This window comes from Equus przewalskii, chromosome 29, assembly GCF_037783145.1.
Source record: "Equus przewalskii isolate Varuska chromosome 29, EquPr2, whole genome shotgun sequence".
Taxonomy (NCBI): domain Eukaryota; kingdom Metazoa; phylum Chordata; class Mammalia; order Perissodactyla; family Equidae; genus Equus; species Equus przewalskii.
In genome coordinates, this window is record NC_091859.1 from 33,521,076 (window position 1) to 33,534,326 (window position 13,251).

The 13,251-nt window shown below is 55.4% G+C and overlaps 1 protein-coding gene across 6 annotated transcripts in view; it reads left to right on the top strand.

Moving 5' to 3' along the window:
- Positions 1 to 13,251, top strand: part of TOM1 (target of myb1 membrane trafficking protein) — a 40,135-nt gene that overhangs the window by 4,504 nt on the left and 22,380 nt on the right. For 3 of the 6 annotated variants that reach the window (XM_008541993.2, XM_008541990.2, XM_008541992.2), the window contains exon 2: positions 11,311 to 11,395. In XM_008541993.2, the coding sequence (XP_008540215.2) occupies positions 11,311 to 11,395 (85 nt within the window). Of the gene's footprint in view, positions 1 to 2,052; positions 2,499 to 11,310; positions 11,396 to 13,251 lie in introns of those variants that run through there. The other 3 variants (XM_070600332.1, XM_008541991.2, XM_070600333.1) reach the window with 3 other exon arrangements.

Below are 13,251 nucleotides of genomic sequence, written 5' to 3' on the forward strand. Positions count from 1 at the left end.
GAGGGAAGAAGGAGCCTGCTGGCCACTGGGGAGGAATAACAGAGCCGACTCCACAAGGCTCAAGGGTGCAGTATGATGTTACAGGGGAAGGAGCTCAGTGCCAGCATAAAGAGCTGTGCCCAGCCCCTTTCAAAGATGACCGGGCTGCCTTGTTTGGTAGTGAGCTCCCCACCACTGGAGGTGTGAGGCAGAGGCGGGAGGGAGAGGCTGTAAAGAAGGGTCCTGCTGTTGGGGTGGACTAGATCAGGCTCTGCCGACTGTTCCTCCTGTAAAGGGCAGAGAGTGAACATTTCCGGCTTTGTGGGCCGGTGCCTGTTGCAGCTGCTCAGCTCTGCCCTTCTAGCACAAAAGCAGACACGCATGGGTGCGACTGTGTTCCCATCAAACTTTATTCATGGACACTGAAATCTGAATTTCATGTGATTTTCAAATGTCATGAAATATTATTCTTCTTTGGATTTTTTTCCAGCCATTTAAAAATGTAAAGACCATTCTTAGCTCTCAAGCTGTATAAACAAAACCAGACTGAGTTGAGCAGGTGGGTTCATAGTTTGTGACCTCTGGGTCAGAGCCACTGGCCAGAGGCAGAGTGATGGAGGGCGGTGCTCTTCAGAGTGGATCCCAGAACACCCACATCAGAGATGCTTGAGGATGCTCCAGCCCTGGGCCCCCTGAGTCGGAACCTCTGCCACTTCCCACATGTGCCCTGGGGAGCCCTCACATCTTGAAGCTCCAGCCCCCTGATCTGCAAGTGCTGGAGCCAGGTTGAGCCCAAGTCTCTGTCCTGAGGATAACGGAACGATGTCCAGAGAGGGCTGTGTCAGCTGCCCTCAGGGTGCACATAGTAAGGCATCCAGGATGAGCTCCTGAGTCAGACCAGATGGTCTGAGTCCTGGTTCGGCCTTCACTGGCTCTGTTACCCAGGGCAAGTGACTTAACCTGTCTGTTCTTCAGTTTCCTGTCTGTAAAATAAGGATAATGATAGCACATGTCAGTTGGGGTCGCATGTTTTCATGTTGTGAAGACCTTGGCCCGGTGCCTGTCAGACAGTAAGTGTCCATACTTGTGAGCCACTGTGGTTTGTCACAGGTGTTACTGTTGTTGCTGGGGCATAGTCCAAGTCAGTGGCAGCGCCAAGGTGCCCGCCCAGGGCTCTGGCTCCAGGGCAGTGTCTAGTTGGCCTTGCTGTCCTGGGAACGCGCAGGCACTGGCTGGGTGGCAGGCACATTCACAGACAGGTTGGGTTGTAGGCCGTGGGGTGGAGCCGACTCTCACTTGGGGATTAAACCCTTTGCCTGACCCTGCGGATGGAGCCGGTGAATAGGTTTTGTTCCCTCACTGAGCTCAAAGAAGTAAGAGTAAAGTCCCGGATTTCCGCTCCTCTAGTTTCAGGAAAAAAGCCCTCAGTGTCTTCTAAGTAGCCTGGGGCCCTCAGCCCATGAGAAGCAGGGGGATTCAGGACAAGTTAACTCTTTACGTCCTTCCGAGGAGGTGCCCGTCTAGGCTACACTCCCCACTTCCGTCCTTCATGCACCGCCTTTATGATTTGTATCTGCTCTGTGCCACCTTTAGTGTTATTTTCATGGTGTTTTCCTTCCCTGGGCTCACCTTTTTTAATTTGACCTCATCCTGTGTAATTATGTCCCTGAAACCATGACTCCAAGGCGCTAGTTCATGGCTGTTTCTCTAGTCTGCGTTAAAGAAACATGCAACTCTAAAAACGTCTTAAAGTCGGCCCATGAGCCCACCTCCTGTGATCCTGGGTGGCGCATTTTGGTCACACGCATGTCAGCAGTCTGAATAGGGTCAGAGCTTGGACCCTGCATCAGAAGACCTGGGTTCAAGTGCCAGCTCTGCCCCTTTTCAGCTGTGTCCCCCAGGCAGATGAGAAAACCTCCAAGGGACTCATACCGTGCCAGACAAGGGAGACGTAGCAATTAACGGAGCACTGAAAAGTGCCATGGAGCGCCAGACTGCGTGCCAGACCCTCGGGGAGGGACAAGCTTTGCTCCTGATGGGAGGGTGGAGAAGGGCAGGAAGGAGTCCAGGAGAGGGAGGGACCAGGAGCCGGCTAGACCACAGGAGGCTGAGCCAGCCGAATTTCAGGGCAGACAGAGGGGTCCCTGTTCTACTGGAACTTGTTTGCACTGAGGCAGTATAAACGCTGGGGAGTGGATAACTTCATGTGTCAACTTGGCTGGGCCATGGCCCCAGGTATTTGGTCAGACATGATTCTAGATGTTTCTGTGAAGGTATTTTTTAGATGAGATGAACATCTTTGAGTAGAGATTACCCTCCATAAAGTGGGTAGGCTTCATCCAGTCAGTTGAAGGCCTGACTCGAAGAAAGACTGGCCTCCCCGGAAGCGGGAATTGTGCTTTCAGACGACCTCTGCCCTCGAGCTGCGTCTGTCCTCTGGGTCTCCAGCCTGCTGGCCTCCGCTGTGGATTTTGGACTTGCCAAGTCTCGGCAATCAGATAAATCTCTCGACACAGTGTGTGAGTTGTCAGTAACATCTTTCATGTTCACAAGTGGGGGGAGGAGAAGAGAATGTCATATATGCCTTGGCCACCACCTCAAGCCTCTGCTTTCACAGCCTTGCTCCCTCTTACCGGATGGTTTTTAAAAACCCTCCTGCGTCTCTGAGATTTTCTTCAGTTAGATACTGTAGCTAATTACCTCTACTTTAAAAGTGTGGGTTGCAGAAGTTATGCCTTCTGTAAGGTATTTTAGGGTTCCTCTGTGACCTGTGGTTACAGAATGGCAGGGGAGAGGCAGCCAGGGTTTTGAGGAAGGACGGCTCAACAATTTAGGAAACCAATGGAACTTTCCACGCTGGGTCTGGAGAGAGTTGTTCATTTGGAAATTAGGCTCCAAGATAGTTTGCTAGCTGAAAAAAAAAATGACATCTGCACGTATGTGATTTAAAAATCCATTTTGTGTGAGTGCTTGAAATTTTCAGACAGTGACTTTCTGCTTGTTTTTTTGTAGTTGATAACGTTTGTTTTGGTGCTTGCTGTGTGCACGGTAGGATGCAAGGTGCTTGAGATGCTTCCTCTCATTTCCTCCTCAAGCGGCTCTGGAAGGGGAGTGCTTTAGTTATCCCTGTTCTGCACAGGAGGACCTGTGGCACAGAGAGGTTAAGGAATTCACTCAGGGTCACACAGCTAGTGAGTGCTCAAGTCAGGACTTGAACTGGGACTTCTCTGTGTCCAGATCCCCTGCTCCTAACTTTTCCCCCCTCATTGCTTTCCCTTAGATTACAAGGGACCTGCCAGGTTTCCTCTTGAGTGAAAATGTCTGTGTGCGTCTAGAATGAATTTGTTCTCATTGTTCCTTTCTATATCCTTCCCCACCCCCCGACCTTTAGCATATTCATTTCATCCTCGTGCTTGTCCTCACATAGCAGGAGGCACAGGTGAAGGCACCCACTGCCGCTGCCTGTGTTGTCAGGAAAGCAGAGCCTTCCCCAGGAACCGCCCGAGAGATTTCCACTTCTGTCTCAGTGGCGAGAACTGGATCGCAGGGCCACTTCTGGCTGCAAGGGAGACTAGAAAACCTACAAACCATGAGCCAGTGGAAAGTATGTCACAGCAACAGAGTCTGTTGGAGTCAGCTCCATGCAGGAGCATTAATAAACATTAAACAGGGTGCATTTATACAAATAGCTTATCCAACGTGGGCAGGTGAGTGAGCTCCCACACCACGTTTCCAGAAGGACCTCACAGCTGACCGGTGTCCTGAGGGGATGGTTAGAATGGTGAAGGCCCTGGAGGTCATGTCCACCGTGGAGTGGTCACAGGGACTGAGGGTGTTGGCGTGGAGGACACATTAAGGAGGGACGTGGGCTTTTAAAAATATTCATCAGATGCCGACTGGAAGATAGATGAGGATTTCTAAACAGCTACTAAGGTGTCACTGAGGGCCAACGTGTGGGAGTATTTCATTGAAATCAGTGTTTTAAAGGTTTATTGTCCTGGTGAATTTGGCCTCATACTTCATTCAGTCATTCATCAACATGTACTGCACATTTATCCCGGGCCCAGTGCTGTCTCGTGTAGAGAATTTGGTGATTCATGAGCTATATAATCTCCACCATTGAGTTCACAGCCTAGTGGGAGAGACAGACAGAAACAAAGAAATCAATTCTATAGAGTTATTTTAACGACCCCACTAGTAGTTATGCTTATAATTGTGGTCTGTGCAAAAATGCTGTTGGCCCATGGAGTGAAGGAGCAGGCCCCCAGGGGTCAGGGCAGGCTTCATGGAGACCTGACCTTCAGCTGGTCTCAGGAGCACGAATTACCATGGGGAGCGGGGAGGAGCACATTCCTGGAAGGAGGACTGCGTGCTCACAAGCACAGAAACCTGAAGGGGGCCCGGTGGGGCACGGGCAGAGGCCTGCGCTGGTGGGGGAAGGAAGTGGGGACAACACGTGGGCCAGGTCTTCCCCCAGCATCCTGCCCACCGTGCTCCAGTGAAGCCCAGGGTAGCTCCAGCCCCACAGCGCCACAGTCCCCTGGGGAAGCCGGGGCGGTGTGACTCGCTGCACAACAAGGGGCATCAGGGGTCCCGTGGCTGCAGGTGGCAGGAGACCCAGCCGGCACTGGCCGAGCCCGCTACCACACGCTTTGCTTACCCAGCAGGCAGAGTGAGGGTCGGCATTTTCAGGCTTGTCTGGCAGCTCAGTGATGTCTTTAAACACCCAGGCTCTCTGTCCTTAGCATGTTGGGTTTTGTCCTGAGCTTGTCACCTCCTCGGCTCAAGCTGCAGGCAGCATGCTCCCACGCCAGCCTCCCAGAAGAGAGAAAGGAAGGCGAAGGGGCAGAAGCTTCCCTCTCCCTGGGCCATGCCTCTGTGTCCCAGAAGGGACGCCTCCCCCCCCCCGCCACTGCCCAGCAGACAGCCCCTTACTCCCCAGGAATCAGAGCTGGGTTGCTAGCCCACTTCTAGACCAGGCCCTGCAGAGGGTAATGGGGTCGTGCTCCGGGCAGGCGGCGGGGAGGGACGGCTGTTGGGTGGGCCAGGAAGTGTCCGCCACCGTGGGTCTTGGTGTGGTTCCGCGCCTGAGTCCCTCTTGTCAGTGTTGGGTGTTGGTCTGTCCCCAGCTCCCGGCGTATGTCCTCTGTCTAAGCAGCCGCTTTTCTCTCCTCCCACTGCCTCACTCCCTCCTGGACGTTCCCCCACCCTCAGGTCACTTCTCCCCAATCCCCCAGACCGAGCCTCAAGCCTCTCTTCTCTCCTCTTCTCCCCATCACCCTGCACGGTTCACCGACTCGTTCTCTCAGCCAACGCCATTCCTCTCCCTGGGCGTCCCTGCTCCACCTGCCCAGCCTGGCGCCCCATGCTCTGGGCTTGGCTCAGATGGCACCTCCTCGCTGGAACCTTCCCGCTCCCTCTGTGTGTGTTCAGCCCCTTCTCTCGGCTCCCACCACACCCCAGCCTGACCTCAGTCATATCGCTGGTCACTTTGCACTGCAAATGTTTGTCCAGCTGTTTTCCCTTACCCCTTCAGGACCTCCTCCAGGGCAGGGATTCTGTTCTGCTGCGTCTTAGCCTCTCCAGCACCTGGCCCGGGCCTGGACACCTCAGAGAATGCTGGGGGGAGGGCGAAGAGGTGGGCGGGAGGAAGGCAATGAGAAGGGTGGGAGGAGGGGGCAGAGGGGATGGAGGCAGACGGGGGGGGGGGGGGGGGGGGGGGGGAGGGAGAGGCGAGCAGAGGGGTGCGTATCACTTACAGCAGATCCACACTTCATATTCTTTCCTTCGTAAATATCTCAGTGTGTCTCTAAAAGGTACAGAATAGGAATCTTACTTAAAAACAAACCAGCCTTGAGTACAATACCATTACACACTGAAAAAAATTATACAGATGTGTTCTTTAAAGACTGAAAACAGTAAATACTAGAAGGAAATCGCCACCCAGGTTCACTTTGGTTCCTTTGAGTGATATGAGTGGGTGACTTTAACGCTAGAAGGATGGCGTTCAGTAAATGTGGTCTAGAAAGAAAATGACCATGCGCGCCCTCGCTGGGGTGGAGGCTCCCTAAAGGGGCCTGGGGAGCCACCTAGAGCTGACACGTCGTGTCGCTGTTTTCCTCATCATGGCCAGCTGATTCCTATTGTACCCCTCTCCCTGGGTGCCTTAGACTTGGTCCTCGTCTACGATGGGACTGGGTGTGCCAGGGCTGGCATTGGCCTTTAAGACAGTTCCTTACTGCCTACAAGCCATGTTTCATTGACTCTAAGACAGCATGAAGCATGAAAAGAAAAAACTGCTAACTGAGCTCTGACAGGTCATTTGTGAGAAGTGTCTAATATCGGAGGGATTGGGGAGTGGAAAAGGAGAGCCTAGGGTTAGTGAAACACGATGCTATTATCAGGGCGGGGAGTGACGGGTGATCGGCCTTGAACTGGAGCACGAGACAGTCTGGAGGCGCAGTCCTTCCACAAACGCTGAGCAAACTTCTACTCTCTGCCCCACTAGAGGGTCGGCCCCAGTGAGGCAGAGACGCAGAGATGTCCCCAGGAGCGGGAGTCCACCCTGGTCAGGTACAGATGTCCTTCAAGAGGGCGGAGCAGAATAAGAGCACACGGGTTTAGAGCCACAGGCCTGGCTGTGCATCCCCATTCCTCCACTTCCGGCCATGGGCATCAGCTGCCACTCCACCCGGTGGGGGCTGTGGGGAGGTGACACGAGAGGGGTACACCGAGCATCCTGCACAGGCTGACAGTCAGTGCATGCCAGTCGGATTGTCACTGGTAGTCATGATGTTGCTGTCAACACTAGCTGAGGAGTGACCCAGTTTGCCCAGTGGAAGGCAGCGCAGAGGGGCTGACACTGGGGTAGGGCCCTGACAGATGCGCAGGGACTCTCGCACTCATTTCCTCTTCCACATCAGCCCATCCAGTCTCACAGCCCTGCTACTGTCTCAGCGCCTGGGCTTTCTGTCACAGCATTTGCACCCTTAGTAATGTCACAGTCACCTCCCACTGGACTATAAACATCCTAAGGGTAGGACCTGGTCATTTTTGCCTCCCAGTGTCTCCCTGGGGCCTGGACAACAAGTGTTGAGTATGTTTGAGAGGCACATAGCATGGTGGGTAAGAGCCTGGATTTGGGAACCAGGCTTCTTTGGGTTTGAATCTCTGCTCTGCAACTTACAAGTTGTGTGACCCTGGGCAAGTCAGTGACCTCTCTGTGCCCCTCAGTTTTTCACCTCGTCTTAAGGGCTGTGGTGAGGGGTAACTGAGTTGGCGTGAAGTGCCGAGTCCCATGCTGAGTGCCCAGTGAGTGTGGTGGTGGTGGGGTCGTCGTCATCATCCTCCTCTGTGAACTGATGCCTGACTGAATAGAAGAAAGGCATTCCAGGCAGAAGCCCAGAAGCATGAAAGGACAGGGCCTGCAAAGGAGAACACAGCTGACCGTGGCTGAGGTCAGTCCCGCATGTCCCTCTCAGCCCGAGAGGTCAGGTTTCTGACCTGCAGGCAGTGGGGAGTCATGGACAATTTTTAGATAGAGAAAAGTACTGGTAGGATTTATGTTTGAGAGAAGAGGGTGGTGGTGCCGGTCCAGGCCTGGAGGAGGTGACGGGGCCTGAACCAGAGCTGTCGCGGTGATGATGAAGTCGGGGGCAACTCTGAGATTCGTCGAGCAGCTGAAATCCACTGGACTTGGCAACTGTCTGAATGTGCAGGGCTATGGGGAGAAGGCCCCGGGCCGCTCCCCTCCCCGCTGAGCTGGGCAGGAGCTGGTCGTCGTGGCTCGCATCATGATGCTGACCACGGTCCCACCGAGCACCCACAGAAGTGGCCTCCTCCAGAGCAGCTGTGGGAGCAGGGCTTCCCCTGTGACCGGGAGGGCAGGCTTCCCAGCTATTGGGGCTGAACAGGCCGGGGCCAGGGGCTGGGGCTGGAGCATCTTTGGTGGCCCCTCTTTCCTGTTCCCGGCCCAAGTCACAGCCATGGTACCCAGCAGTGACTCATCGCTGCTCGCTGCCTGACGTGGTACACACATTGTCTGGCCAAAAAATCTCGTCGCCCTGTGAGGCAGGCAGTCTTATCTGGGTTTTACAGATGAGGAAACAGAGACTCTGAGGGCTTGGATCCTTGCCCGTGGTCTCCGAGTTAAGGGGCGGGGGTCAGACTCACCCCACTGCAAAGCTGTGCCACAGCCCAGCCTCACTATGCCACCATATGGGCAGACTCTTGGGAGCTCTCCAGGGAGGTGGGTCTGCACCAGACCAGACATGGAGAGAACAGACCACTGGGCAGACAGACAGGCACCCAGTGATCCAGATCCACAGGCCTGCCAGCCCTCGACAACAGCCCCAAGCCTGACGTCCTCAGGAGCTGGGGACCCGAGCAGAGCTCTGCCCAGGGGCTTCAAAGGCTACTGCCGGCACCCCCGAGGTCGGGCAGTCAGCTGTCATTCTCTTGGAACTGGTAACGCTTGTCACTGGTTTTTATTCACCCTTCTTAAAATAGCAAGCTGAGTTACTATTGCGGTTAAAAACAAAAACGAAGCCAGTAGCCCCAGATTCCCGTGGGTTTATGTTTCTGCCTTACTGGAGCACGCCCACCCCGTGCGAGTCTCTGTTAAGGAAGTCCCAGTTCTCTGCAGGCCTGCCATCTGCTCCCAGACTGCGGGGAGCTGGCAGGACGCAGGTGGGCTGCGTCTGTCCGGGTCTGGGCACACCTTTCTTCTGCTGAAATTGGTCAGATGGATCTTGTCTCTCTGCTGCCTCTTCCTCCCTCCCTCTCCCCCTTCCTGTTTAGACTGACTGAAACCCCTCCATTTCCCTCCACCCCCTAAAAAACTCCATCCTCTGAGTGGCTCCGCCCATTGCTGGTGCCCAGGACTAAAGAGCTTGCCAGCCGTGCTCAGATGGCCATCAGACGTGCGCTCCAGGTCCTTCTGCGCTCACTGATTCCCTGCGATGGCATGGCATTCCTCAGACTTACAAATATCCCAGCTGCCACCTTGACAGCCACTTGCCTTTCCAAAATGACCTTAATCCCTTTTCTCCCCTAGAAGAAAAGAGGTGCCCATTATTATTAGTGGCTGCTGCGGGGTCACAAGGGGACCTGATTGAGGAACTGCCGAGAGGCCTGCAGGTGGAGCCGGGGTCCGGGAGGAGGGGCAGATGGCCTGAGTGGTCCAGAGAGCCTTTCTGGGAAAGCAGAGCTCCCTGAGCCCTGATGAGAGATGGAGGCGGTGGCATCCACGGCCAATCCTGCCTTACCACCATGTGCCCTCTCTGTGCCTCAGTCTCCTCATTACCAGATGAGGACAGTGACGGACACCTGAGGGCCGTGAGGAGTCAATCACACTCTTCATGGAGACAGCTAACGGTGCTTGGTGTTACACAGTGCATAACTTGGGAAGTTAAAGTATTACTCCTGGGGAAGGGCATGCAGGCCAGGCTGAGCGCCAGGGAGCCTTTGCAGGATTTGGGGCACAGGAGGGACATGGTCACATTCAAGTTTCAGGAAGTTCACTCTAGGGCAGCACAGAGAATGGGGCAAGGCAGGAGGAGCTGAGGTGGGGTCGGTGAGAGAGGATGGGAGCCGGGCCGGGGCAGGGACAGAGGACAAGGTGGAAAGGAATAGGGAGGGTGGGGAGAGTCTGGAGCTGGAATTGGCAGGACTTTGGAGCCATTAGATGTAGGCCTGGAGTCAGGGTGACTGATCCTTCTGGGCCTTGTGACTGGGTCACTGAGACGTGGTTTCTGGAGGAGGAACAGGTTTTGAATGTTTGAGTAGCCACTGCCCCCGGACCCTCCAAAGTAGGGCCTGGCCCCCTCTGCTCAGAGGGGCCCCTGTCCAGCTCTCTTTGCTCCTTCCCATGTGGCTCAGTAAGTGTGTGAGTCCCCAAGGGTGGGGAGTGTGGCACACGGAAGCCACACTCAGGACATAATTGTGGGATGAATGAGTCCACCTTTCAACCTTTTAAAGGGGCCCTTCCATCCCCTCCCCCAGCCATAATCTAGGGAGTAAAGCAACCAGCCCTGCTGCTGGGTCCGTCCCTGGAGGCCTCAGCCGCCTGCATGTGTCCTGAGCCACCCTGGCTTCCATCTGGCCTCAGAACCCAAAGTTGGGTGGAAAGGAAATCAGGCCAACTACAAAACAAAGATCACAGAAGCCACAATTTTAGGGAGCTGACTGTGCCAGCCCAACCCGGCATTGTCCTACAGGATGGGCCTGCCTGCCTGGCTAGAAGAGGGCCCTGCCCAGTCACACGGAGACTGCCCCCGCCCCGTCCTGACAGGCATGGGCTCAGAGCATGCCTCGGCCTCTTTGGGTACCATAGGGCAGGGACCGTGGCCATCTGACCCACCGTTGCATCCCCAGTGCCTGGAGCAGGACTGGCACATCAGTAGCTGTGCAACGAGTGAGGGGTCACTCAGCTTCCCAGAGCCTCAGCTCTCCCTAAAAATGTGGAACTAGACGGAGAAGCTGATTGCACAGTACTGTGAACGTACGAAATGCCACTGAATTGTACACTTGAAAAGGTTAATTTTATGTTATGTGACCTTCACCCAATTTTAAAAAAAAGAACCACGCCCACTCTCTGAGCACCTATTTTGGGCCAAGTACCATGTGGAGGCCTCGTGCGTCATTGCCACTCTGCAGGGCAGTTGTGCAGGTGGCTCGGGGTCCACCCCGTCTGCAGACAGAAACTGGCTCAGAGGGGAAGTCGAAGGCCAGGCCACCTGTTGGTGACAGAGTCTGGATTTAAACTGCACCGTGTCCTTTCCTTCGTAGGCAGAGCATGTCTCTGGGAGATCTGAGAGGAAACGGGTTGCAGGGGGGGCCTCTGGGAAGCGGGGCTGGGGCGGGGGAGCAGACACATTCACTCTCCATCGCATACTCCTTTAGAACCTTTTATATTTTGAATCATGTGAATGGTTACCAAGCCAAAGATAATAGAGAGTCAAAAAGGAACATTTTATTTACAAAAATAAAACAAAACACTGTCTTTATCTTGTCATGTCAGAAACAGTCACTGAGGGCAGGGCTGCTGGATTCCTGTCCCATGGATCCATCTGGTACTCTGAGCTGTGGCTTCCTCAGCAAAGAATGTAGGACTCCCTGCCTCACATGACTACTATAAGGATTAAGGGACAAAGTGGGACACGTTTACACACTGCCTGGCCTTTCTCGGGTGCCCAGAAGGCATCCATTGTCCTCCCTCTTCTCCCTCTCTTCTCGCCCTGCCCCAGCTCCCCACACACCCCCACCCCACTATTTGAGTTGTCCCTCTGGGACCCCTACACACCTCTGTGACTTGTGGTTTCTTCTCCTCAGAGAAAGCTACAGATGGCTCCCTGCAGAGCGAGGACTGGGCCCTCAACATGGAGATCTGCGACATCATCAACGAGACCGAGGAAGGGTAAGGGCCCTCAAGGAGAGGTCGGGGCGCAGCGGGGACTCCACACCCTGCCTCCTGCCAGAGAGCCCCCCTGAGTCGCCACTAATGCAGCTGTCAAGGCGGACCCCAGGTGTGCCCCTCAGTGCCAGGAGGGGCCGCAGGGGGCTGCTGGACCCCACTGTAGGCAGGAATACAGCACTTTAAACATTTTGGAACCAAGATCCAGTCCAGCCCTCTCATCAGATGGATGAGAAGCCGAGAGATATAACGTTCAAAGTCACACCAGGGGTGCAGCTGGCCTCTGGGCACTGCCAGCCCACACCGCCTCCCTCGGCAGCAGCCCAGCTGACGGGATCTTCCTAGGACGTCACCTGGGCAGCATCTTCCTAGGACAGAGCCAGCTGGGACTTGGAGAGTCAGGAGGCAGCCCCAGGCACCATTCTGCACCTTGTGAGCTGGGGTGGGAGTTAGGGACTCCCGCTTCTCAATGAGCAAGAACAGACTTTCATTTCCTCAAGATTGGGAACCAGCAGGAGTGCCAGGGGTCACGAGGAGAGCAGTGAAAGTGAAGCAGAACCGGGAGGCTAATCGGAGGCAGCCTGTGCCGAGCATTTCCAGGCCGCAGGTCCCTGTGCCTGCTCAGTGCCAAGGAGCCTGCTGAGGCACATACGTGGTAGGAGGGAGACGTCATGGTCTTGGCTCCTGACCTGCGACTAGCCGTCGCTGACCAGCTCTGTGACATTCGGCAAGCTGCTTTACCTCTCTGGGTCTTTGTCCTCAAAGGCAAAACTTTTCCACCCTCCATCCATAAGCCCAAGTCCCTCGGGAGAGCAGGGAGGGGATGGAGGTCACTCTCCTTCCCAGGAAACCCCAGGGAAGGGTGGGAGGGGTGTGCAGCCACGACCAGCAGGAGGTGCTGTCAGATGAGGCTTGCCTCTGGGAAAATCAGGACCAGCAGTTGGAGCAGGCTCTTGCTGCTCTCTCCGCCTTTCACAGATAATCCAGCTGGCCCGCGAGGCTCCTCTCTCCCCGTAGTGCTCTGTGTGTAGAAGGGCAGGCTGGGAGCAGGCAGCTAGCAGGGAGCACCCAGCTCAAGCCCCAGGGAGGCTCAGTCAAGGCCAGTCAGGAGAGCACAGTGGCCGCTGGGCACCTTCCAGCCGGGGAGCTGGGCGGGGATGCTCGCACCTGCGTCTGGACACGTAAGAGTCGAGGATGAGAGTGGTGGGCAGATGGCAGGGCCACCAAGAGAAAGAACAGGAGGCAGAAAACCTCATGGAGCCCCTGAAGAGGCCTGGGGGCTTCATGAACATCGGGGCTGGAAGTCACTGCTCTGTCCTTAGAGAAGCAGGTCCCCGTCTCCGTCGTAAACGTCGGAAGAACTGGGGCTCGGCTCACTCGGGTGCATGCTGTTGATGTGGGCACCTCCTGTGCCCAGGCACTGACGAAGCACCGGGGACCCAGAGTACAAGGCAGACGTGCACCTTGGCCCCCCGAGCTTGTCGTCTAGACTTGAGTCTCTTGTCCACCCCTCTTTGTCCTGTGGCCTAGCAGAGGCCACTTGTCACCCACTTTGTGCTCTAGCAGAGTACTAGACACACAGTAGGCCCACTGTAGTGGCACACAGGCCAGAACTGTGAGTCCCAAAGCTGCACCCGTTCCCTGGGCCCCTCTGTAAGGAGTGGAGACGAGTCCCTTTGGAGAGCTGAAGGGGCTGCAGGTGAGCAGCCAAGCCAGGAACAAACCAGCTTCCCCTGAGGAGCTCCTAGCCCGAGGCTGAGGAGCTGCCCAGGGTGTTGGCTTGAAAACTGCCCTCACTCTTCTGGGACAGGGTCCCGCCCTCTCAGGGGCCATAGTCTCTCCATCGCAGCCCTGACGGG